Below are 26,608 nucleotides of genomic sequence, written 5' to 3'. Positions count from 1 at the left end.
TTTGAATTTATTTATTTACTTTTGGTCTCAAATGCCTTCCCCCTCCCCCAAATATCCTTCATTGGGATCTTGGGAGCCAATTCTGTGAAGGTTTTTGTCTTTCCAAGCCATTTTAGGACCAGGGAGGCCTCCTTTCAGGAGTCAGATTCCAACTTGTTCCCTCCACCCCAAGTCAGTAGAATACTGTGAAAATGGAATCTTGCACAAGACACCCGGAAATGGTAAAACTAAGCACAGTCAACATTTATTTAGAGATAAAACCACACACATGTTTGGAAAAATAACTTTGGGAACATATCAAAGTCTTCAACCTACTTCAACAAACTTCAAACTACCCTACTATTGAAAAAATAAGAGGAAGAGAGATTGGGGCCCTCCAGATATTGTTGAACGACACCTCCCATCAACCTGAACCACTGCTCACATTGGTTGGGGCTGATGGGAGTTGCGGTCCAACATTATCTGCAGGGCCACAGGCTTCCCACCCCTGCTATGGAAAACAAATAAGTAAATGAGCCGCCTCAATCCCTCCAGGTCATGCACCTTCCAAGTCTCCCTGAGGTCAATGCAAGAGGAGCGCAAGCAACTCTTCCATTGGCACCCATGAGGCCGGGAAGGGCCTGACTGGCTGGGTCGTGGCTGGCACCTTGGACCGCAGGCCCTATTCGTTCTTGATATAGATGACTTTGTGTTTCTCCAGGACCTTGATGTCCTCTTCCAGCTGCTTCATCTGCAACTCCAGTTTCTCTTTGCGAAGTTTCTTCGAAATCGAATCAATCACCACGGAGAGGGCCTGGAACTGCTTATGGACCTCTTCCCAGTTCGTCTTGAGGCCCTGCGGGGATTCAATCAGAAGCAGAGCTTAATGGGTTTCTCTGTAGCACATAGGAGCATTATGCACAAGAACGGCTTCTCTCCCCTCCCTGGTCCCTCCAGCAAGAGAGGAAAGAACCAAAACAGGGATAAGGATTCACAGCATCCTGGTCAGGTTCAAGTTCTCCTACGGAAGAGGTTGAGCATTTTGGCCTGATGCACAACATCTGCATCCAGGTCACGATCCCCAGAAGCAGAGTTGCGTCTGAAGTGCCTCTGTCCATGTGCGGTGGGCACATTTCAGGCCTTGGTTCAACCCACAGGTTACGGAGCACAACTGAGGATGCCTCCACTGAGGGGGCACAGACAAAGGCCCATTCCACACTGCCCTATATCCCAGAAACTGATCCCTGATTATCTGTTTATCCCACATTATCTGGCAGTGTAGACTCATATAATCCAGTTTAAAGCAAATAATCTGGGATCAGATCCTGGGATATAGGGCAGTGTAGATCCTGCCAAAGTCTTGCATCACCACAGCGTAGTGGAGACATCCATCAATGGAGCGACATTCTCCTTGCAACACACTGGCCCTGTGATGGATACCAATGGGGTGCAATGTGCATGGAAGACACCCCATTAGGGACGCAAGGCATATAGTTCCATGTTCTGCACTGGGCTTCTCTTGGGTCCCACAACAGAGCTTCCAGAAGGGGTCGAGCAAAGGTCCACCATAGACCACCTGATGTGCCTGTGTCCTGCAGGTAAAGCCCTGTTTCTACTCTTTCCAGCCGAATGCTTGACCAAAACCAGGGTTCTAACCCCTGTTCAGCCAAAGGAACTTAGTTGAGTGAACCTATGGCAAGTGTGTACTCTTCTTTCAGTGCCCTCAGAAGAAGGCAATGGGGGCAAATAGCATCTGGAGAGGGTTGACATGTTTGCAGAGCCAGCATGATGTAGCAGTTCCAGTTTTGGACAAAGATGGGGAGCTTCTGGTTGAATGGATGCCACCGCAATCCAAGCCAAGGCCTCACGTTTTGAGCTTCGCTTGATAATACTCTGAATTTTTGACACCAGACTGAGATCTTTCAATGCTCCCCACGATGCAGCACCTTGGATCGTTCTACGGAAGTTCAAGTGGAAGCCCACCACAGATTCAGGGCCATCACCACATGGGGATGGAAGCCACTGGAACATCTCCAGAACATCCAGAGTCCACTCTGTGGAGAAACTGCTACTGCAGTGACATAGGATATGTGGCCCTTTACCATTGGGGGACCTCCTTTAACCTTCCTGATGCCCCTGTGCGGGGTGAAGGCACGTACCTCCAGGACGCTCTGCCGCTCCTCCTTGGAGAGCTTGGTCAAGCCGTGTTTCCTCAGGGTCTCCTTCACGTAGGCCTCGCTCTCCTCCTGGGCCACCTGCGCCTCCTTCTTCCACTTCTTAATGTACCACGGAATGGCACCAAAATCCTACAGAAAGGCACAAGGCAGCCATAGCTGGGTTTTTATTTACATCATTTCTATTCCACCTTTCTCACCCGAAGGGACTCAAGGCAGTTTACAGACTCGAGGCGGTTGGTTTCTCCCAGTACTGTTGGACCAAGTGTTGGCTACAGAGTCAACTCTGAAGGAAGCCCCACTTGAATTAAATAAGTCTTCTCCAGCTGGGATTAACAGCGGGATTGTAAATCCCATTTTCCTTCTCCAAAATGCTTGGGGGGGGGGGGGCAAAGGTGTTTTGGGTTCCGAAATATATTTATAAATATATAATATTTATTTATGATCCATATGCACCTTATACATGGGAAAAACTCCTGCCCTCCAGGTGTTTTGGACTGTTAGACTGCTAGGAATTGTGGGAGTTGCAGTCCAAAACACCTGGAGGGCTGAAGGTTTTCCCATGCCTGGTGTAGCTTGACAGTAATTGATATACAATCTTTTACATAATTTTGTTCACAAAACCACCCAAAAGCAAAGATGGCACTCTTTCAGCCACCCAGGTGGACAAAGTTGGGTTTTTGGAGTATTTCGAATTTTGGAATTCCATATAAAGCATGCTCAACCGGAAAATTCAAAAATATGTGTTACATCTTTTTTTCACCTTCAGATTATAACACCATACAATCCTTAAAGAAAACATATAATAAATTTGACTGTTTAATACTATCACTTTTAGGAATGCAATTGATGGAGAGCACCTAGGTCCGTGGTTCTTAACCTGGGGTCCCCAGATGTTTTTGGCCTACAATTCCCAGAATTCCCAGTCAGTTAACCAGCTATTAGGATTTCTGGGAGTTGCAGAAGGCCAAAAACATTTGGGGACCCCAGGTTGAGAACCACGGACCGAGGAGGACTTGACAAGATATAACGTACCAAATTGCTCCAACTGTAAGGTTGCAAAACCCACCCTAATTTCAGTGCCATCAAAACCACCCACAAAAATACATAAGCGACACCCCCATTTCTAGGGTGTTTATATGGGGGGCAAAGCATGTCCTAGAACTGAAGTAATACAGTATTGCATGTTATTCCAGTTCTTAGTGGTGGGAAAAAGCAGTGCGGTTCTGGTTTTGATTTCATGGCTTGTGATTTAAAACATTCATACCTTACTCTGTATCATGGGGCCTCGAGGAACATTTAGATGCTTTCAAGAAATTAAACATTTAAAAGAATACAAGCCATTTAAACATGGTAAAGCATGTTAAACCACTTTAGGGATGAAACGGGTCCAGCCCCAAAGGCTTGGCGGACACGCTGGGTTTTGTGGTTTAGCGATTATATGCGTCAGGGGCTGCCGTTGATCCGTTGATCCGGGCCCTCTCTTTATTTATTTATTTGTTTATTTACAGTACAGTAGAGTCTCACTTATCCAAGCCTCGCTTATCCAAGCTTCTGGATTATCCAAGCCATTTTTATAGTCAATGTTTTCAATATATTGTGATATTTTGGTGCTAAATTCGTAAATACAGTAATTACTACATAGCGTTAATGTGTAATGAACTACTTTTTCTGTCAAATTTGTTGTATAACATGATGTTTTGGTGCTTAATTTGTAAAATCATAACCTATTTTGATGTTTAATAGGCTTTTCCTTAATCCCTCCTTATTATCCAAGATATTCGCTTATCCAAGCTTCTGCTGGCCCGTTTAGCTTGGATAAGTGAGACTCTACTGTATTTATATCCCGCCCTTCTTTCTCACCCTGAAGGGGACTCAGGGCGGATCACATTACACAAATAAGGCAAACATTCAATGCCTTGACATAGAACAAAGACAGAGACAAACGCAGGCTCCGAGCTGGCCTCAAACTCATGACCTCTTGGTCAGAGTGATTTGTTGCAGCTGGCTGCAGCTGGCTGCTCACCAGCCTGCGCCACAGCCCGGGCCTGCCTTTTCCCCTTCTTTCAGCCTCTCTTTCCCTTCTGCCTCTCACCTTCTTGTTGCGATACTTTATGACGAGGCCAGAGTTTTCGATGAGGAACTTGTCCCCCTTGCGCACGTCAACGCAGGCGCGGAGGGGCTTCTTGGCCACGGCCATGATGGCCTCGGCGACGTTGGCGGAGATGAAGTTCTTGCTGCTCTGGATGCCCATCACGGGGGGCTCCGTGCACTTCGGCACCTGGGCCTCCACAGGTCTCTTGCTCCCGGACGCCCTCTGGCCTGCCTCCGTTGGAAAGACACACAACGGCAGCCGTTAGAACACAAAGATCCAGACCCACTTCCTAGCCCCAAACAGAGGAGACCCACAACTGTCCAACCCTGTAGTTTACCCACCCACTGATACTCTATTTAATGTTTCTAAAGTACTTGGGATCCTTTATAGCCAGCCAAAATCTTGGTATCATGGGAAGAATGTTTGATAGAAAGGCTCCAGCACTGAGTCTATTCATTTACAGTATTTATATTCCGCCCTTCTTTCTCACCCCGAAGGGGACTCAGGGCGGATTACAATGAACACATATATGGCAAACATTCAATGCCAACAGATAAACAACATATATAGACAGACACAGAGGCATTTAACATTTTTTTCCAGCTTCATGATTCCGGCCACAGGGGGAGCTGTTGCTTCACTGTCCACTAGTGGCTGTACTTCCTCATTCCTTTCCTCGTGTTTTGCTGGCAGTTTTTATGACGTTGTAAATTAGTTAAATTAGCCTCCCACATAAAGCGTACCTAAATTTCCCTACTTGACAGATGCAACTGTCTTTCGGGGCTGCATATTTATTTATTTACAGCATTTATATTCCGCCCTTCTCACCCCGAAGGGGACTCAGGGTGGATCACATTACACATATAGGCAAACATTCAATGCCTTTTAACATAGAACAAAGACAAGACAAACATAGGCTCCGAGCGGGCCTCGAACTCATGATCTCCTGGTCAGAGTGATTCATTGCAGCTGGTTGCAGCTGGCTTGCTCTCCAGCCTGCGCCACAGCATAGGTCAACAGCAAGCCGGGCTATTTAATGATCGGGGGCTTAACTCAACCCGGGCTTCGAACTCATGACCTCTTGGTCAGTAGTGATTTATTGCAGCTGGTTACTAGCCAGCTGCGCCACAGCCCAGCCTATATGCAAAATACAGTTCTGATGGACATGTGATAACACACCTGTGGAATGTCCTAAGTGGTGAATGATGAAATACCTACGGGGCCGGCAGAAATGGATGAGTTATGATCACATGAGGATTATGACTTTAGTAGTCCATTCATCTATGTCTGGTATTTCTCTTTGTCTCCATTTTTTGGCTATGATAGTTCTAGCGGCTGTGGTTACATAAAAGAAAAATTTCTCCTGGTTTTTGTCTAATTTGATGTCAGTGATACTCAAGAGGAAGTATTCTGGTTTCATTTTAATATTGACCTGGAGGATTTCTTCCATACTTTTCCTAACTTCCTAACTCAAATACTTGAGATTATGCAAATGGACATTCTGACAGAAAGAAAAAAAATTAGGACATAAAATAACAGACTGGACAAGAGTTAAGGACTTTCTAGAGAAACAACGAACACCATTAATTATAGAATCAATATGAGAAGTCAGTAAGATAATACTTATAAACATAAAAGATAGAAGGCGGGAACTATATAAGATGGATATGAAACATTCCTGAAAGGAATGAATTGGAAGGCAAATACAGTAGAGTCTCACTTATCCAACACTCGCTTATCCAACGTTCTGGATTATCCAACACATTTTTGTAGTCAATGTTTTCAATATATCGTGATATTTTGGTGCTAAATTTGTAAATATAGTAATTGCTACATAGTATTACTGTGTATTGAACTACTTTTTCTGTCAAATTTGTTGTATAACATGATGTTTTGGTGCTTAATTTGTAAAATCATAATCTAATTTGATGTTTAATAGGCTTCTCCTTAATCTCTCCTTATTATCCAACATATTCGCTTATCCAACGTTCTGCCGGCCCGTTTATGTTGGATAAGTGAGACTCTACTGTACTTTTAAATATATATATACAGTAGAGTCTCACTTATCTAACACTCACTTATCCAAGGTTCTGGATTATCCAACACATTTTTGTAGTCAATGTTTTCAATACATCGTGATATTTTGGAGCTAAATTCGTAAATACAATAATTACTACATAGTATTACTGTGTATTGAACTACTTTTTCTGTCAAATTTGTTGTATAACATGATGCTTTGATGCTTAATTTGTAAAATCATAACCTAATTTGATGTTTAATAGGCTTTTCCTTAATCCCTCCTTATTATCCAACATATTCGCTTATCCAACATTCTGCCGGCCCGTTTACGTTGGATAAGCGAGACTCTACTGTATATATTCTTTTTTTACTTTTTTTGCCTCTCCTAAAAAAATTTCTTCTTCTTTCACTTTCTCCTTTTTTCCTCATTATGTCTTTCCTATACCCACCATTGTTCTCACTCTTTCTATGTACAGAAACACTTAATAAAAACATTTTTTTAAAAAGGATTATGACAAGGGGTTGCATCATTCATTTGTCCTTTACTGATGACAAGACAGCAGGTGGTTATAAAAGAAGAGAGGAAATGCTCAAGCTCTCTCTTGCCTGCATTTCTGGCATATGTTTCCCTTGCTGTGTGAACCTTGTTGTGATTTGTTTGATTGTGGATCAGGGGATCCTGATCTGTGTACAGCTGCAAATAGTGCAAAGTGTCAAGATTAAAGCCGTCTGATATTTTGGATGAAAACTGAATCCATGAGTTTTCTAAACAGTGTGCAAAGAAGGCCAGACGTTGCAGATATACTCTGCTGATACGACTGATTAACTGAACTAGTTGCTTTGAGCGAACTCTGCTATGGTTTTGCTTGTCTCTGTGGCACTTATTTTGTCCGGTCTGAAGCATTTCAGGGAAGACATGACTGGAAAACTGTAAGTCACGCATCTATCCCAAGACAAAGAAGACCCCCAAGGAGGCCATCTAGTACTCAAAAAATGTGATTTATAACCATTTTATTGGGTTGTTGTGTGTTTTCCTTATGGCCATGTTCCAGAAGTATTCTCTCCTGACATTTCGCCCACATCTGGAACATACTGCCCGGAAAACACACAACAACCCTGTGATCCCAGCCATGAAAGCCTTCGACAACCATTCTATTTTTCTGAATGTCCACTTTGGTTTTCCCAGTTCCTCCCAGTGTTCACCATTACTTCGTTCTGGGTGGCTCTGTCGCCCTAGGAGTCCCCTTTAACTGCTACATCCCATGCTACGAAATTCCTGGGATTTGCACTTTGGGAAGATGCTATCGTTCCCTGGCAATGGATTCCAAATACCGCACGGAGACTGTAAATCCCAGCATCCCATAGCTTGTAACTCTAGAAGTTTGAAGTGTTGGGAATCATCCTGGACTACTCAAGTCTAGATGTAGTTAGATAGATGATAGAGTTAGATTGAGGGAATCCTTTCCCTGTTTCCAAAGCATGCCTAGACAGGCTTTACTGTGTTTCACTCTATCCTGTTTACGTCACATCCCTTACTTTGAAGTTAGTAGAAATGTGAATCTTCAGGGACACTAACTTCTCATTGGTCAGAATGTTTTATGGCCCCAATAAACTGGACCATGAGGTTGGAACCATTTTGGTTCCTTCTTCTCCCTTTGTTCTTCTAGCTAACAACATGTCTCGCCATCCCTCCTGGCAAGATGTAACTATTTAGATGTTTGTTATTTTTCCTTTCTTATTTTTCCTTAGAAACCAGTCTAGAGTAGACTAGACAGCTCCCAAGCCTTTCTATCTACAATGGAGTTCTTTTTACCTGAATAAATGTTTTTGAACTTTTATTGAGACTCTGCAGTCCATTGCAATCCTAAATGGTCAAAGGCTTCTCTTTGCTCACCCCGTGTAAGTAACTGCTGCATTTGAAAGCTTTGCTTTTGCTACTCTGCTGATTTTGGTGGAATCTCCCCCAGAGAGGGTTAAATTGAGTCTAACTGCTCAGAGATTACCACAACATGAAGTAGCACCATGCCTTTGTGGTGGGACAGTGTGCAAGACCCCCTGGCGACAGTGCGGTTGTCCAGCAGATAGGAAGACAGTTCCTCCTGATTCTGTTGGACTGCGACCCCAATCGGAAGGATGATGGGAGAGGCAGTCCAGCCACACCTGAAGGCCTGCAGGTGGTCACATAGATCCTGCCTGACGTGATACGGGGCCACAAGGCCAAGGACTCACGCTTTGGGAGCATGGGTGTCTTGGAGTGTTTCCGGAGGAAGTCCTTTGGGGTGGGGACCTGGAGCTTGGGGATCCCCATCGTTCTGCAGGGGTCCGTCTTCCGCTCCTCTATTTCGCGTTTGATGGACGGTTTGAATATGGAGACATACCTGTAATTCAATCAGAAAGGGAACCATTGTGGACAGAAAGACCACAGAACACCATCTGCAGTTTTGCTTAGGAGTTTTGCCACATGCAACTAGTCTGCCCATAGGGTTGCTGTGACTTTTCCGGGCTGTATGGCCATGTTCCAGAAGCATTCTCTCCTGACGTTTCACCCACATCTATGGCAGGCATCCTCAGAGGTTGTGAGATATGTTGGAAACTAGGCCAGTAGGGTTTATATATCTGTAGAAGGTCCAGGGTGGGAGAAAGAAAGAACTCTTGTTTGTTGGAGGTGAGTGTGAATGTTGCAATTGGCCCTCTTGGCTAGCATTGAATTGCCTTGCAGCTTCAAATTTATTTATTTACAGTATTTATATTCTGCCCTTATTTCTCACCCTGAAGGGGACTCAGGGGGAATCACATTATACACACATAGAGCAAACATTCAATGCCCATATACACATAGAACCGAGACAGAGACAGACGCAGAGGCAATTTAACCTTCTCCTGAGGGGATGTTCGGTTCTGGCCACAGGGGGGAGCAGCTGCTTCATCATCCACTCTGACGGCACTTCCTCATTCCAACGTTGTAAATTAGTTAAACTTGCCTCCCCATTTTTATAAGTGGTACCTTATTTCCTACTTGATAGATGCAACTATCTTTCGGGTTGCTAGGTCAGCAACGAGCAGGGGATATTTTTTTTTAATTGATGGGTGCTCACCCCGCCACAGGCCGGCCTCGAACTCATGACCTCATGGTCAGAGTGATTTATTGCAGCAGGCTGCTCACCAGCCTGCGCCACAGCCTGGCTGCTTCCTGCCTGGGGGAATCCTTTGTTGGGAGGCTTTAGCTGGCCCTGATTGTTTTCTATCTGGAATTCCCCTGTTTTCTGAGTGTTGTTCTTTATTTATTGTCCTGATTTTAGAGTTTTTTTAATCCCGGTAGCCAGATTTTGTTCATTTTCACGGTTTCCTCCTTTCTGTTGAAATTGTCCACCTGTGTCTTGTGGATCTTCCTCCCACCTTGGACATCATTCCGCAGATGTATAAACCCCACTTGTCTGGTTTTCAACAGACCTCACAACCTCTGAGGATGCCTGCCGGAGATGTGAGTGAAACGTCAGGAGAGAATGCTTCTGGAACATGGCCAGTCAGCCCAGAAAACTCACAGCAACCCAGTTTTAAAAGCCTAAAAGGCATCAAAAATGGCAGTGTTCTGCCCCCTTGTGGCAAAATGACAGCAGTTTAATTCTACACTGTCAAATTAATGCAGATTGCCACCCCTTCCTCTGCCATGTCACAATGCTAGGCACCACCAGCACTCTTTTGCAGAGAAGGCATACTACAACTCCCAGGATTCCACAGCATTGGACCAGGGCAGTTAAAGTCGTGCCAAACTGTATTAATTCGATAGTGTCGATGAATCCTATGTCTCCTGGTGGACAATCATTCTAGTGAAGGGACCATAAGCCAGAAGATAGTAAAGTGTTGCCTCTGTGGCTTTGCCTCTGCATATGCCCCTCCCTCCCTCCCTGCCTTCCTGTGAGCTGGTGCCTTTCTCCAGAAAGTTCCAAGACCAAAAGTTAGGTTGAAATCAACAAGTGAGGTCACAGGTATCTCTTATGCCAAGTGGGTGTGGAAGGTGAGGAAGACCCTCAGCCATTGGTCAATTTTAGATAAGCCAAAGGTATATATTCTTTGTTTGCTGCGACATGCTTTTACGGCAGCCATTTCTATGATACAGCCCTTTCGGGTATGTACGGCTGTTTGCCTTATCATTAGCTGTGGTAACAATAAAAGGCTTGTTTTATTGCTCTCTTGGAATTCTCTCCTTTACTTCCCCTCCAGGCCAGTCCCCAACACTAGTACAGGCATGCACAAATTTTGTTTTCAGGCCTGTAGCAGGGGGGGGGGGGTTAGGGGTTCAAACCCTCCCCCCCGAAATTTTTCAAGTTATAAAAAAAACCTGGTTTACTCATGAATTTTAACTGGTTAACCAAATCCCCATGCTAAGTCTATGAGATGCAAAACATTAAGAGTCCCTCCAGGCACTATCTCAAGCAGATATTGACAGGTTTGTAGCGGGGAGGGGTATGTGCTAGGGGTTCAATCCCCCCCCCCCCCGAAATTTTCAAAACCCCTCCCGAATTTTTTTTCTGGCTACGGCCCTGGGTGTTTTGGACTCCAACTCCCACAATTCCTAACAGCTGGTAGAGGGAAACCCCAGGATGTGCATTGGGACAGGTGAGTAGCACACCTTCATTGAAACAGGTGAGCACACCTGAGTGTTTTTCTGTTGCAGAGATTCGGATCATGGTGCTTGATGGGAATGGATGTTCCAGAGGGAGGAAAGACCTCCATTCCCCCCCGCCACCCCCTTTGCGCTCCCCCGGCCCCACCCAAAATACCTGCGTGGCTTGGCTTTGACGGCAGGCCTTTTCTCTTCCGGGACAGGCAGCAGGTTGTAAATGTTCTCTTCCATGTATAGTGAAGCCATCTCCAGAGTCCAGCAGAGACCTGAGTTCAAGGTGCACAAGGTGAGGCGCACATCAAAGGGGGATCGAACCCTGGGGAAGTTACTTTTCAAGTGGCTTGGATTCTCAATTGAAGTGGAGGCATAAATAATAATAATAATAATAATAATAATAATGATAATAATACAAATAATAAATTGGAAACAGGCGGAATTGGAAAATTTGGACAGAAAAACAAGAAACCTCATGACCATTCATCATTCACTGCACCCTCGCAGTGATGTTGACCGGCTATATCTGCCTAGAAGATCAGGGGGCAGAGGACTCTTACAAGTAAAACAAGCAGTCAAAGAAGAAGAACATGCCCTGGCAGAAGATGTAAAGCAAAGTGAAGAACCTGCTTTGATTGAAGTCAAAAATCAGAAACTCCTCAAAGCACAGCAGACAAAAAACCAGTAGAAGAAAACCGCACTAAAACTAGAGCTGACAGCTGGCAAAACAAAACACTGCGTGGAAAGTTCCTTGACAAAATTGAAGGGAAATCCGATAAGAAGACCTGGCTCTGGCTCACGAATGGGACCCTGAAGAAGGAGACAGAAGGCCTGATCCTTGCAGCAAGACATCAGGACAAATGCAATTCAGGCCAAGATCGAAAAATCAGCTGATGACCCAAAATGCAGACTGTGCAAGGAAGCTGACAAGACCATTGATCATATCCTCAGCTGCTGTAAGAAAATCGCACAGACAGACTACAAACAGAGGCACAACCATGTGGCCCAAATGATTCATTGGAACTTATGCCTCAAGGACCACCTCCCAGCAGCAAAGAACTGGTGGGATCACAAACCTGCAAAAGTATTGGAAAATGAACACGCAAAGATACTGTGGGACTTCCGAATCCAGACTGACAAAGTTCTGGAACACAACACACCAGACATCACAATTGTGGAAAAGAAAAAGGTTTGGATCATTGATGTCGCCATCCCAGGTGACAGTCGCACTGACGAAAAACAACAGGAAAAACTCAGCCGCTCTCAGGACCTCAAGATTGAACTTCAAAGCCTCTGGCAGAAACCAGTGCAGGTGGTCCCGGTGGTGATGGGCACACTGGGTGCCGTGCCAAAAGATCTCAGCCGGCATTTGGAAACAATAGACATTGACGAAATTACGATCTGCCAACTGCAAAAGGCCACCCTACTGGGATCTGCGCGCATCATCCAAAAATACATCACACAGTCCTAGACACTTGGGAAGTGCTCGACTTGTGATTTTGTGATACGAAATCCAGCATATCTGTCTTGTTTGCTATGTCATACAATAATAATAATAATAATAATAATAATAATAATAATAATAATAATAATAGTAATAATAATAATAATAATAATAATACATCACACAGTCCTAGACACTTGGGAAGTGTTCAGCTTGTGATTTTGTGAAACGAAATCCAGCATATCTGTCTTGTTTGCTATGTCATACAATAATAATAATAATAATAATAATAATAATAATAATAATAATAATAATAATAACAATAATAATACATCACACAGTCCTAGACACTTGGAAAGTGTTCAGCTTGTGATTTTGTGATACGAAATCCAGCATATCTGTCTTGTTTGCTATGTCATACAATAATAATAATAATAATAATAATCATAATAACAATAATAATATATCACACAGTCCTAGACACTTGGGAAGTGTTCAGCTTGTGATTTTGTGAAACGAAATCCAGCATATCTGTCTTGTTTGCTATGTCATACAATAATAATAATAATAATAATAATAATAATAACAATAATAATACATCACACAGTCCTAGACACTTGGAAAGTGTTCAGCTTGTGATTTTGTGATACGAAATCCAGCATATCTGTCTTGTTTGCTATGTCATACAATAATAATAATAATAATAATAATAATAATCATAATAACAATAATAATATATCACACAGTCCTAGACACTTGGGAAGTGTTCAGCTTGTGATTTTGTGAAACGAAATCCAGCATATCTGTCTTGTTTGCTATGTCATACAATAATAATAATAATAATAATAATAATAATAATAATAATAATAATAATAATAATAATAATACATCACACAGTCCTAGACACTTGGGAAGTGTTCAGCTTGTGATTTTGTGAAACGAAATCCAGCATATCTATCTTGTTTGCTGTGTCCTACAATAATCCTTTATTTATATCCCACTCCATCTCCTCAAGAGGACTCAGGGCAACATGTGTGCAAAAATCAGTCAAGAGCCAAAACATCCTACAGCAGCATGAACATAACAAACATAATAAAAACAACATCATAAGACAACAGTAAAAAAAAAAAGTTCAATTAAAATGGACACAGTTATCAGTAACTGAACCCTGTCATGGGTTTTTCTTGGCAAGGTTTGTTTTTTTGGGGGGCGGGGGGAGGTATTGCTTTTGCCTTCTCTTGGGGCTGAGAGAGTGTGACCTGCGGCCATGAGCAGGTCTCAGGCCAGTGTTCAGACCAATAGGCCCTTGCCCATAACCCAAAACAGTGGAATGTTTGTTGTGGAAAAGGAGAGCATTTCCATCAAACAAGGGGTCTCTATTAATCCAGGGGTTTGATTTTTAGGCCCCTTCTGCACTGACATATAATCCAGATGATCTAAGCAGATAATCCACATTATTTGCTTTGAACTGGATTACATGAGTCCACACTGCTATATAATCCAGTTCAGATCAGATAATCTGGATTTAGTATGGCAATGGCTTCTCGGCTGGATCTACACGGCCCTACATCCCAGGATCTGATCCCAGATTATCTGGCAGTGCAGACTCGTATAATCCAAAGCAGATAAATTGGGATCAGATCCTGGGATGTAGGGCAGCGTAGATCCAGCCTGAGGCCCCATCTACGTTGGGTTATATGGCAGTATAGAGCCAGCCTTGTTGGGTCTAATTCTTCCATCAGCGCTGGGGGATTCTGGGACTTGTAGTCCACCCAAGTGCCACCTCCCTAGCAACTGCCCAATTTTGGGCGTTGTGGCCCTTTCCCTAGGATCTGAGCCTGCCTCGCAAATAGATAATGTGTTCATTGGGCTCCATTTTTGGGCAGGGAAAGGTGCCCTGATTAGCCCTAGAATTGGGGAGGGGGTGGCACATATGCGACCCCCATGTTTCCTTCTGCCACCCCCCAAATTCCTCCTCCAACAACCAACCAACCAACCAACCAAGCAAGTGCTGCGGAGGAGAAGCCCAAGTGAGCCGGTCCCAGAGGCAAAATGGCAGTTGGGATTCCAAAGGGGAGGGGAGGGGAGGGGAGGGGAGGGGGAGAGACCCCTCCCCCTGGGTTCTGGCCCCTGATGGACAGGTGACCCAACCACTCCCGTCCCCATTCATGGGCAGCCCGGCTGGAGAGATGGCCTGCCTTCAAGCCTTTCTCCTTTCAACCCAATACATAATATCTATACCTAGAACCGTGAGGAGGGGCGGGTAACAAATTGTTGTTGTTGTTGTTGTTGTTGTTGTTATTGACACAAAGACACAGTATGACACAGCCAACAAGATATACATACTGGATTTTGTATCACAGGATCACAAGTCGAACACTTCCCCTACCCCTACCCTCCTTATTTTCCGGAAGAGCCTGAAAACGTGGCTCTTCCAACAGGCTTTGGGCGACTGGTTTCCTTAGTTTGGGATCGCCCTGTTCTCTATTTTATTTTATAGTATTTTTGCTCCTTAGCCGTACATGGTCTCTAGGTTCGCCTCCTCCAGCACTTTAACGGGATAATAGTCCCGGGTACCTACCTCTCTTCCAACTTGCATCGGACACTATTTGCACTTTTCTGGCCCACTCCTCTTTTAGGAGCCAACCCAGGTTTTTACCAAAGTATGTTTATTGTTTATTGGTATATGTGATTTTATCTGTTTCTGATTTGTTTTCTCCTGTTGAGTTTTATATTGTTGGTTGCCTGGCCCTGGCCCCATATAAGCCGCCCCAAGTCCCCTTGAGGAGATGGGGCGGGATATAAAAATAAAATTATAATTATTATTATTATTCCCAAGTGTTTAGGACTGTGTGATGTATTTTCGGATGATGCGCACAGATCCCAGTCAGGTGGCTTTTTGCAATTGACAGATCGTGATTTTGTCAATGTTTATTGTTTCCAAATGCCGGCTGAGATCTTTTGGCACAGCACCCAGTGTGCCCATCACCACCGGGACCACCTGCACTGGTTTCTGCCAGAGTCTTTGAAGTTCAATCTTGAGGTCCTGAGAGCGGCTGAGTTTTTCCTGTTGTTTTTCGTCAATGCGACTGTCACCTGGGATGGCGACATCAATGATCCAAACCTTTTTCCTTTCCACAACTGTGATGTCTGGTGTGTTGTGTTCCAGAACTTTGTCAGTCTGGATTCGGAAGTCCCACAGTATCTTTGCGTGCTCATTCTCCAATACTTTTGCAGGTTTGTGATCCCACCAGTTCTTTTCTGCTGGGAGGTGGGACTTGAGGCATAAGTTCCAATGAATCATTTGGGCCACATGGTTGTGCCTCTGTTTGTAGTCTGTCTGTGCGATTTTCTTACAGCAGCTGAGGATATGATCAATGGTCTTGTCAGCTTCCTTGCACAGTCTGCATTTTGGGTCATCAGCTGATTTTTTGATCTTGGCCTTAATTGCATTTGTCCTGATGGTTTGCTCCATCAGAACAAATTATTATTATTATTATTATTATTATTATTATTATCATCATCATCATCATCATCATCATCATCATCATCATCATCATCAATAGCCCAGCATTACATTGGAACATTGTAGCACAGCAAAATACCCAGGAGTCATTCTGGACTATGCCCGACCTACAAGAAGCACTGCTTGACCATCAAGCAAAACGTGGGTGCTAGAAATAGCATCGTACAAAAGCTGAGTGGCAGAACCAGACACAGGGAAGACCTCTGCCCTTGCGCTTGGCTACTCTGCTGCTGTGACCACATGTCCATTAGAACTGTATTTTTTTCACATACTGGAGGTATAGACAATGCATTTTTTTCTAATACAACATTATCTACCTAGGCCTGGCAGTTGATGGTCCCCGACTCCCCACAAACGGTCAAAGATGAAAAAGGACATTGAAAACCTAAGCTGGGAATGTGTAATATGTCAAGGTTATTTCTACCACAGTACAGAAAACAAAAGAATGATATGAATGCAAACCGTGACACAAGAGATATTGAAATTCAGAATATAGCAAGATCCAACTTTATTTTTATAAATGGACAAACAGAAAACATGAAATTATGACTATTGTTTTGTAAGGGGAGAAAGTTGGGGAAGTTAGTTTTAGTGGCTGCATATGTGATATAAGTCATGTATTGGAAAGTTACTGGCTTTATTTATAGTATAATGATACTTATATTGTATATATTGAGATATATAGAGATATATATGTGAAATGGCAGACAAAGGCTTGAGGCAAAGAGATGAAGAGAGTTCAGAGGCTGGAAAAGGGTGGTTTATTCTCAATTGGCCAAAAGAGAATAAGCCCTGCTGGTAGATGCCCAGGAAACAGGGTATCGAACAAAAGATCGCTGGGGTTTCCATACCCTTTTACAATCATATGCATGCATCATATAGGCATTATCCATCATTAACTTGTGTCAAAAATCCCACTTTTGCGCTGTTTTAAAAGCACGTGTTTAACTAACTTCAAGACCTCTGACCTTTCAATAGGATTTATCTAAGGAATTTCCATTAGTGCTCCCCTCTCATCTCTCCTGGAGGCAGGCTGTCTAAAGCCCCATTGATGACCCACAAGGCCTTCATTTATCTTAAATGTCCTGATATGGGCTATCTGGTCTTTTGACACTTGCCAGATGTCTCTGTATGTTTTGAGGCCTCTTAGGTGAACTTTAGTATCTGCTATAGGGAGACGATGTATTCTTCAAGGGTTATATGCATACATACTCCTGCGATTTTATATATATATATATATATATATATATATATATATATATATATATTTCTTATTCCTATTTCTAATATGATTACATTCAATATATGTTTCCCAGTACAAGTATTATATTTTTCCAGTATACGAGGGTTGAATGAAAAGTAATGCTTCCACCTTCGTAACTCCTCAACAGATGGCAGTCCTGGTCTGCGGCAGGTACTGGCTTGTTCAGTAGACTCTCCTCTACACTTCCATTTGGCGGGAAGCCTTAGCATTGAACGGTTGTGTTGTTAAAGTGCGAAGTATAGAACCCTGTGCAGAGGGGGAAGCCTTAGCATTGAACGGTTGTGTTGTTAAAGTGCGAAGTATGGAACCCTGTGCAGAAGGGGAAGCCTTAGCATTGCACGGTTGTGTTGTTAAAGTGCGAAGTATGGAACCCTGTGCAGAAGGGGAAGCCTTAGCATTGAACGGTTGTGTTGTTAAAGTGCGAAGTATGGAACCCTGTGCAGAAGGGGAAGCCTTAGCATTGAACGGTTGTGTTGTTAAAGTGCGAAGTATGGAACCCTGTGCAGAAGGGGAAGCCTTAGCATTGAACGGTTGTGTTGTTAAAGTGCGAAGTATGGAACCCTGTGCAGAAGGGGAAGCCTTAGCATTGAACGGTTGTGTTGTTAAAGTGCGAAGTATGGAACCCTGTGCAGAAGGGGAAGCCTTAGCATTGAACGGTTGTGTTGTTAAAGTGCGAAGTATGGAACCCTGTGCAGAAGGGGAAGCCTTAGCATTGAACAGTTGTGTTGTTAAAGTGCGAAGGATGGAACCCTGTGCAGACGGTCGGTCAATGTGACTTAAGCAACGTGCAGTCACTGAATTCTTGACAGCAGAAGGTGTCACCCCAAAGGAGATCCATCAGAGAATGCAAACTCTTTATGGTGATTGTGTTGATGTGAGTCCTATGTGTCATTGGGTGAGTAAGTTTAAAGATGTTGAGGTGGGAACATCTAACTTGCGTGACAAAGAGTTGGACATCCTGTGACAGCAACCACCGAGTTTCACAAGCAAAAGGTCGACAGATTGATTCAGGGTGACTGTTGTATCACTCAGAGAGAAATCTCAAGCATCATCGGCATTTCACAAGAACATGTGGGTCACATTATTGCTTTACTTGGCTTTCGGAAGATCCGTGCACGATGGATACCCAGGATGCTGACGCCTGAAATGAAAGCGCACAGACTTGAAATTTGCCAAGAACTCCTCTCGTGTTACGAGAATGAAGGTGACGCCTTTCTCCTTTGGGGTGACACCTTCTTCTGTCAAGAATTCAGTGACTGCACGTTGCTTAAGTCGCATTGACCGACCATCTGCACAGGGTTTCATACTTTGCACTTTAACAACACAACCGTTCAAGGCTAAGGCTTCCCGCCAAATGGAAGTGTAGAGGAGAGTCTACTGAACAAGCCAGGACCTGCCGCAGACCAGGACTGCCATCTGTTGAGGAGTTATGAAGGGGGAGGCATTACTTTTCATTCAACTCTCGTATACCTTCATCATATGTATACCAAAAAGCCCCATAAAACTCACTAAACTCTCATTCATAAGACAGAGAAAAGAAAGGCCTATGACTGCATCGTCGGAACATGATTCCGCACCTGCCGTTCTGTCTTCTTGCTGCACGGCTGGTTCTGGACTGCATTGCACTGATATTCATCCAGCCGTCCATCCAGCTGCCCAGCTGGGCTTCGTCCCGACCTGGGATCCTTTCCACGTAAGCAGGACCACTCCTTTAAGGAGCTGATGAAAAGACTAACTGCGGTTATATGCAAAAGCGGGTGCTAGCATGGGGGTGGGGGGGGTGGGGGTGGGGTTGTGCTTCCGTCTACTTAAACCAGCTGGCGATGGCGGCAAGGCTGTTCCTCCTCTCTGGCTTGGGCTGGGGCTGGGGCTGGGGCTGGGTCTTGGGCTGGGTCTTGGGCTGGGTCTTGGGCTGGGTCTTGAGCTGGGGCTTGGGCTTTGTCTTGGGTGGGGGTTGCTTTTTGAGCTCCATCTTGCCGTAGAGATCCCCCTCGCCGGGCAGGAGGGGCTCCTTATGGGTCAACTTCTGCATCAGCTCAGCCACATCCCTCGCTCTCTTCAGGGACTCGATCCGCTCCTGATGGCCCGGCCTCAGCTCCTGCTGTTCAGACATGAGGAGCAGGTCAACGTACTCTGGGGCGGACAGCGGGTTGGACCTGAGGGCGATTTCCTGCAGGCGCTGGAGGCTGTTGGATGACTTTTGGATGAGGACTTCCAGGCCCGTTCTCATCTTTTCGTACTTCTGTATGAGGTGGTGTAGCTCTTTCTCTGTGGCTCGCTCTTCCTGGCAGGCCTCCTCGTATTTGCGCTTCAGCTCCTCGTTGGTCTTTTTCTCCTTGACCACTTTGTACTGGAACTGGTACTTCTGGATGGCGTGGGCGTCCCGCCGGCACTGCCCGGGGCAAACCTTGCACTTCCCTGTGATGGGGTTGATGGCGGGGCAGTGCCGCTTCTCATCCTCACTGTTGCTCGTGCAAGGATAGTGGCAGGTGAAATGGCACTTCTTGCAGTTGATGGCATAATGCCAACTACTAGCGATGTCTTCTTTCACCGGCACGGTTTCTTCCACTTCGTACTCGTATTGTTTGTTGGCTGCCATTTTGTCCTTCTGCTGGTTCAGAGCTTCCTGTGTTGTCCTCATTTCCTCTCGGATAAGGAGAGCAGCTTGGATCTGGGGCTGCAAACTCTCCACAGCAGCTTCCAGGTCTTTTCTTTCTCGCAAGACTTCCTTCATCAAAGTCAAACTTGTAGGTTGTAATGTGTACGACGAGTCAAAGAAAACCTTCATGCTCATGCAGCCCATTTTCCAGAACATCTCGTCAAAGTTACAGCTGCCACCACTGTTTACCGTATTGTCGGCAAAGAGTGCAGAGTTATTGAACTTGAAGTGGACGGGAGTGCCGGTGGCATCTTTGGCACATGGCACATGGGCTGCTTCAATGGCCTCCAGGGCAGGAGGGGTCTGTCCATCTGCAAAGGTGACCAGGACTTGGACGTGGTCCTCCATGTCCTTCCCCAGACTGGAGAGCACAGAGTCAAACATGTATCTCTGGGCAGGTGTTAAGCAAGACAAAGAGGCCTGCAACACAAGGCAGATGGCATCCAGGTGGTCGGTGTCCGGCAAGGTAGACAAAAAGTGCCTGATCTTTTTTGTTAGCAAGAGGTTGTTCTCTATTACTCCTGTATCACCAAATCCTGGGATGTCAATGATTGTGAGAGAATAAGGGATCCGAAATCCCTCCTGATAATTCAACGCATAGAACTTCATGTTGGAGGTTTGGCTTTCAGCTTGGCTTTTGTGGGTCTCTTCATGACTGAGTTTGAATCGAAATTCATCTTCCCATTTGACACCCAGGATGTAGTTGACCATCCCGTTGATGAGAGTGGCCTTCCCTGACCCTGTAGCTCCAACCATCATAATGACTTTGTTGGGGACCGTCAGGTTTTCTTCTCCTAGGCGGTACATCCGACGGGATGTTGAGATATTGGAGGTAACCTCCAAGGGAAGAACATAGATGGATGGTTGCCCCTTTACTGCCAGTGAGCTCTTCTGGAAATACTTAAAAGCTATTCTGTCCTTCTCCTCTTCTTCCAGGGTTGTGGCAACCTCCACTTCTTCGCTGGGAACACTCTGAGCCCCATCGGCACACACTGCAGACACCCGGAGTCGGTAGAGTGACTGAGGTGTCAGGCCATCAATCTGGCAGAATTCTGTTTTTCTCCCTGTTCTTCTTTCATCCCATTTTTGTTCGCCTTCATCATCCTCACCTTCAATCCTGTACTCCACTTGGTACTCCTTGATAACAGCTCCTGCTCCAATAACATTGGGACTTCCCCAGGTAATAGAAATTGAGGAAGGCCTAATCGTTACTTCTCTGGGCTTCCCAGGAGGGCTGGTGGGAAGGGTCTTCACGGGTCTATTGATATCACTGGCCTTGCTAAGGCCTGGCTTGCTCCGAGCATAGTAACGGACCTCGTATTCGGTGTTTGGACGCAGATCTTTTAATATTGTAGTATAGTGATTATCCTGTGTTTGCATGGCCTTCCACTTTTCTTCTCCTGAGGGCCTGTATTCTACGTGATAGCTGGAGATTGAATTCTTCCCATAGGTAGCTGGCTGAAACACCAGCTTCATGCTGTCATGTTTGATTTCATCAACAAGGAGAGGAAATGGTTTTTTGGGCAGCTGAAAGTTGCAGCTGATTAGCTCTCCATCTTTGTAGAGGTAGACGGAAGCACCGGGGTTGTCCTCGTCCGGGGCAGAGGCCACCACGAACCGGGTTTTCTCATTTGGTTTATTGACTTGGGCAAAGTCTGAAGTGGACCTGGCAGCATTCCACGCATTCTGGAGTATGTCTTCATGATCAAACCAGACCTCATTTTTTTCTGGTGTAGGCCCGGTTTTTGTGGGATCATCTGCCACCTGCAGAAATCTTTTCTGAAGGCATTGTTGGAAATGGGATAAGAATGGTTCTTCATTGTGTAAGGAAGTGAATGTAAAGGAGACGACATACTCAATTTTGGGGTTAAGCACTACTTCTTCTAGTTTAATCTGGGAGGAGATGATTTCTATTCCTTTGAGGATGTTAAGAAATGATTTTACCACTTGAATTTCTTCATCTTTTGTGTCTAGAAATTCGTGGAGACTTTGGATATTGAAGAGCGATTGGTTCATTAAGGTCAAGATTTTTGCCAAGGCTCCTTCTTCTTTTTTTCCTCCCCGAATAGAAGGCAGGATTCGTGCCATTTTCTTCTGGAAAGTCTGCCTGTGCTGCTTGCAGAGGTCCTGGAAATGCTGGATCTTCTTCTTGATCTCCGGGAAGGTGTCAGCAATAGGATTCTTCTCTAGGTCACTACATCTCATGTCAATTTCATTGAGATCTTCCATAACTTTCTGGGCATCGAGAATCAGCCCTAGGCTGATCTCTTGCACCATCTCAGCTGCCCTAGAATCCATCTTGCTCAACGGGAACAGACAGACCTTTATGGGCACAGCTTTCTCTCCATCGTCTCCCATCATCCTTGGAAGAGTGGCAAACACTTCCATGGCATCCTCGAAACCCACTGGATTGCTCTCCAGAGAAAAATCCCCATAGAATGTGCACCTAAACTTTTCAGCCTGGGATTTCTCCTTGTCATCCATATTTTCCTCTGCTTCTTCTTCAACAGATATAATCTTGTTAATGATAGCCTTGAGTCTTTCTTCTGTCTCTTGGACAGCATTGAGAGTGGAAACTTCTCTATCAAAGACAAAGAAGGCCTGGGCTCCGTAGATGATGGCAACGACAACGTGTGTGGCCATGCCATGGTCAAAGACCTCTGGGTGAGAGATGGTTTCGATTCCCAGGTGATGCATATCCAGCTCCTCAGACCTCATAGTGGTTTTGTAGTGCAGGGTGACTCTGGCCTGCTGCCTGGACATCTTGGTATCCAGGAGGCACCTGGCCGACCCTTTCATGTCAATCAGGCCGCCAAGGATGCTGGCCTTAAGCGATGGTGAGATATCGAGAGCAGAGGCCTTGTCATCTAGGGAGTCAGATGCAATGATCTTGGATTCAGTGTTGGAAAGCGCTTGGACATTGACTTCTTCCTCGACTGTATCTTCATCCCAAAGGGCGGAACCTGTGTGGAAGAAGAAGGAGACATGACAACATTGAGAACATTCAGGGAAATGTTGGGAGTGGTCACCTGGAAGGGAAGAGGAGGAGAACCAAGAGGGAGTTGAGTGAGCGATATTGACAAGCTGGAAGGTTTCCAGAGAAGGGTGATCAAAATGATCAAAGGTCTGGAGACCATGAATAATCCCTCTGAGGAGCATCTTAAAGAGCTGGGCCTGCTTAGCCTGCAGAAGAGAAGGGTGAGAGGAGAAGTGATAGCCATCTACAAACATGTGAAAGGATGTCATAAGGAAGAGGGGGGAAGCTTGTTTTCTGCTGCCCTGGAGACTAGATGGGACCATGAGCCAAACAGCTAGAAAACGCTGAGCCTGGACCTGTGTGCCCCGTATCCAGAAGCAGCCCGCTCTGGAAGAAGCTGCCACTCTCTTTGTAAGGATGTCTCTCGGAGCGTTTATTAGGTACCTGTTCTAAGTGTTCATCTGAGGCAGGTTCCCAGACGGTGTGATAAATACAATATGTGGATTGAATGAAATTGTATGAAAGGTGTATGGTTGGGGGTCTATACAGCCTGAAGATGCCATCCTAAGAAATGGGTTCACTACAAAAAAGGTGGTGAACCGATGAACTGTAATTAAAAGTTGCTGAACTTCTGACATTGATGACCAGAGACAAATGATTAACTCTTGGTGGAAAACAACATGTTTACATTATCGGAGACAATAACTCTTTTGCGTTCGGGAAGTGATCTTTGCTCCTTACATCAGAAGAAAAGCCAACATCTGTCTGGAACTGATGGGGTTAGCAAGTTTTAGCTGGGAAAACACTTGTCAGTCATTTACAACTTTTTGGAACAAAATCAGCAGAAATATTGCTATATAAGAGACATCTTACTATTCCTAAATTGTGGCAGTCAGGAGGAGTCTAGTCCACCCGCCATTTTCTACAGGGGATGGAATAATAATAATAATAATAATAATAATAATAATAATAATAAACCAGTGCAGGTGGTGATGGGCATACTGGGTGCCCTGCCAAGAGATCTCAGCCAGCATTTGGAAACAATAGACATTGACAAAATTATGATCTGCCAACTGCAAAAGGCCACCCGACTGGGATCTGCACGCATCATCATACAATACATCACACAGTCCTAGACACTTGGGAAGTGTTCGACTTGTGATTTTGTGATACGGAATCCAGCATATCTATCTTGTCTGCTGTGTCATAATAAAATAATAATTCTGTTAGGGTTTACAATGTATTGAGTCATGCACTGCTAATGGGTTTCTATTGGGAATCATTTGGGGAATGTGTTTGGGCCTACTCCAGTTGATTGTCAATGATGCAATCCTGAGTTTGGGTTGGGTCAATTGGTTGGTAACCAATCAATGATTACTATGTGTAATTGTATTGTATATAAGGAACCATGTTCAGTGTATTTTCCCTCCCCCTTTCCTTTTGATGTTGTGAAGTCTATATGCAATTAAACCTGTCTACAAGGACAAGATACTGCGAACTGTGGTAAGTCTGTAATATCCTCTAGACTGGGGGAAAGACAGTAGTAAAAACTGACAATGGCCGGGCATGTGCTCAAGTGTCTACTATGGAAGCAGACTGGAAGACTGAAAGTACTGAACAGGTGTAAGCTACTGGAAGGCGCTGAGACTCTGCAAGTATAAAGTTAAGTCTTATCAAATTATTTATTCTTATATCCCGCCCCATCTCCCCAAGGGGACTTGGGGCGGCTTACAAAGGGACCATATGCCCAAAAGGAAGGTGGTCTAGTCGCAGAATGGCAGATTTGTGTTGTCGAAGGCTTTCATGACTGGAATCACAGGGTTGTTGTGTGTTTTCCGGGCTGTATGGCCATGTTAGAGGTTGTGAGGTATATGAACATGGCCATACAGAGATGTGGGCGAAATGTCAGGAGAGAATACTTCTGGAACATGGCCATACAGCATGGAAAACGCACAACAACCCAATGGCAGATTTGCTGGGAATGCAGTCTGGTCTACTTCGGCTCTCTTTTCCAGGAGAAGGAAGAAGAGACGGTAATGCTGGCATGGTGACGAATGAATGTGTTTATATGTGTGAATGCTGAGTGAAATGTAAGATCCCCTTGGTTTGTATACCCAAGGTAGCTTTAGAGTCTGGGTGCCCACCTGGGATGAGGGTGTCCTTGCGGCAGTCGTAGAGCATCCCCAGCCGGAAGGGGCGGCCCAAGGCGGCCATTTCGAGGGTGTCCTCCAAGTGCGCCATGGCTCCAGTCCCTGCAGTCCCTGCAGTTGCTCTCCCTGCGAAAAGAAAATAAGGAAGAGGCATGAAAGGGGAAGGGACACATTTGCAGGTAGAGGGGATTTGTGATGGGTTTGATAGGTTTGATATTGCCCCTATCCGCAATAACATGCAATGCTAGTGTGATGACCCATGGGCCTTGTAGTCCTGCTCAGGACATTGTAATTCCTGATGAAGATGAAAACTTGGGTTTTTTACCTTCCCAGTCTGAACTGGATTCCTCTCAGCCAGATCTTTCCCAGGCAGATCTGGGAACCTTGCACCTGCAAGAAAGTTGTCTCCCAGAAGTATGTCAAACAAGCCCAGAGCCTACTTCTCCCGTATTCTTGCGCCGGGAGTTTTGTAAACAACAGAGAAGTTTGGATTCAGCTTCGCGCAGGAGTGCAAGGATTGCAGCTAAGAATGTGGCCAATTAAGACTGCTTCTCGTGAGAATCTTTGGGGAGTCTCACATCTGGTCTCAGAGTTAGCTTTCGGTTCTGATTCCCAGAGAACTGCTTCGGCGGGAAAGCTAGACTCTATTTAGGTGTTTTACCCGCGTAGTAACTTCGCGGAGTCAATTCGTCAGCCTACGGAGCGGGTCGTGTCTGGACAGCGCGCTCCGATTCAAGCCTCGCTCTCGCTCAAGCCTTGCCTTGCTATCCAGCCTTCGCCTTGCTTCCCAGCCTTTGTTTACCTACGGACTTTGCCTTGTTTCCCAGGACCAATCCTTGCCTTGTACCACGGATTTTACCAAGTTATTCCACGGACCTTGTTCTTGTTCCTAGTTACCTTGTTCCACGTTCAAGCCTTGTTTCAAGTATCAAGTTATTTCCTAGCCTCGCTCAAGTTTCATGGACTAAAGGACCTTGTCATCTCCCCTCACTTTGCTTGGCAAAGTGAGTGTTTCGGTTATTGGATTACAACTTTGGACCTTAATATTTCTTATTGGACATTGCTTTCTTGGACTAATTCTGACCTTTCCTGAAAGGTCTAATTCTGGACTATTTTCTACACTTGTTTTTATTAACTTTATATATTCCTTCAATAAAGATATTAGATAGATTCTGGCCTCTGTGTATGGTTATTGGTGCTCTGCAGCCTGGGTCTTGACAGTTTGACTCCGCCACCCTAAGCACCAATTAACCTCGGCCAGAATGTCTACCGGAGTCGTACCTGGGCCGAGCGGCCAGCCGATTACCTACACCATCGACAAGGAGGAGGTGGACCGAATCCGTGATAAGCTCAATGCACAGGATGGAGAAATAAGGGGTTTGAAGGAACGCGGAATTCGTCTTCCGGCCATGGCGTTGCCAACCAAGTTTACTGGAGAAGCTTCTAAGGTTCATGTCTTCCGTCGCCAATGTCAAGCTTATCTAGAGGCCCGTGCTGCCGAGTTTCCCCAAGAAGACATCAAAGTGGCATGGGTTTACAGTCTTCTAGACGGGCCAGCGGCCAGCTGGGCGACGGCACTGTACGACCAAGCCTCTCCACACCTAAGATCAGCGCAACGCTTCTTGGACCACCTCAAGGAGACTTGGGGAATCGAGGACAATTTGGAGGCAGCCGGTCACAAACTCCGTCGCCTTTTCCAAGGA

General features: G+C 45.1%; 2 protein-coding genes across 2 annotated transcripts; both read right to left on the bottom strand.

Moving 5' to 3' along the window:
- Positions 1 to 217: 217 nt before the first annotated feature.
- On the bottom strand, positions 218 to 14,383 carry LOC100554135 (enkurin). Its single transcript, XM_003229396.4, has 6 exons — positions 14,331 to 14,383; positions 11,049 to 11,157; positions 8,497 to 8,645; positions 4,249 to 4,475; positions 2,139 to 2,285; positions 218 to 835 (listed from the first exon to the last, which is right to left on the bottom strand). Exons 2-6 carry the CDS (start codon positions 11,135 to 11,137, stop codon positions 662 to 664), a joined length of 786 nt encoding a protein of 261 aa, XP_003229444.2. The 5' UTR covers positions 11,138 to 11,157; positions 14,331 to 14,383; the 3' UTR covers positions 218 to 661.
- Positions 14,384 to 18,906: 4,523 nt separating this feature from the next.
- On the bottom strand, positions 18,907 to 25,153 carry LOC103281579 (uncharacterized). The gene is made up of 2 exons (XM_062957309.1): positions 24,900 to 25,153; positions 18,907 to 22,741 (listed from the first exon to the last, which is right to left on the bottom strand). The coding sequence occupies exons 1-2, from the start codon at positions 25,141 to 25,143 to the stop codon at positions 18,924 to 18,926; spliced, it is 4,062 nt and encodes a 1,353-aa protein (XP_062813379.1). The 5' UTR covers positions 25,144 to 25,153; the 3' UTR covers positions 18,907 to 18,923.
- Between the last annotated feature and the right edge of the window lie 1,455 nt (positions 25,154 to 26,608).

The sequence above is a fragment of the Anolis carolinensis genome, chromosome 6 (assembly GCF_035594765.1).
Source record: "Anolis carolinensis isolate JA03-04 chromosome 6, rAnoCar3.1.pri, whole genome shotgun sequence".
NCBI lineage: Eukaryota > Metazoa > Chordata > Lepidosauria > Squamata > Dactyloidae > Anolis > Anolis carolinensis.
Note: the sequence above shows the minus strand (reverse complement) of the source record. Positions and strands in the feature narration are given on the sequence as shown.

Excerpts from the sequence above, each read along its gene's own strand:
- LOC100554135 (XM_003229396.4), bottom strand. The coding sequence starts at position 11,137 with ATGGCTTCACTATACATGGAAGAGAACATTTACAACCTGCTGCCTGTC. Across the intron at positions 8,646-11,048 it reads GTCAAAGCCAAGCCACGCAG|GTATGTCTCCATATTCAAAC; the intron begins GTATTTTGGGTG and ends ATTGAATTACAG. Across the intron at positions 836-2,138 it reads AGCGGCAGAGCGTCCTGGAG|GGCCTCAAGACGAACTGGGA; the intron begins GTACGTGCCTTC and ends GAATCCCCGCAG.
- LOC103281579 (XM_062957309.1), bottom strand. The coding sequence starts at position 25,143 with ATGTTATTGCGGATAGGGGCAATATCAAACCTATCAAACCCATCACAA. Across the intron at positions 22,742-24,899 it reads CAAGGACACCCTCATCCCAG|GTTCCGCCCTTTGGGATGAA; the intron begins GTGGGCACCCAG and ends TCTTCCACACAG.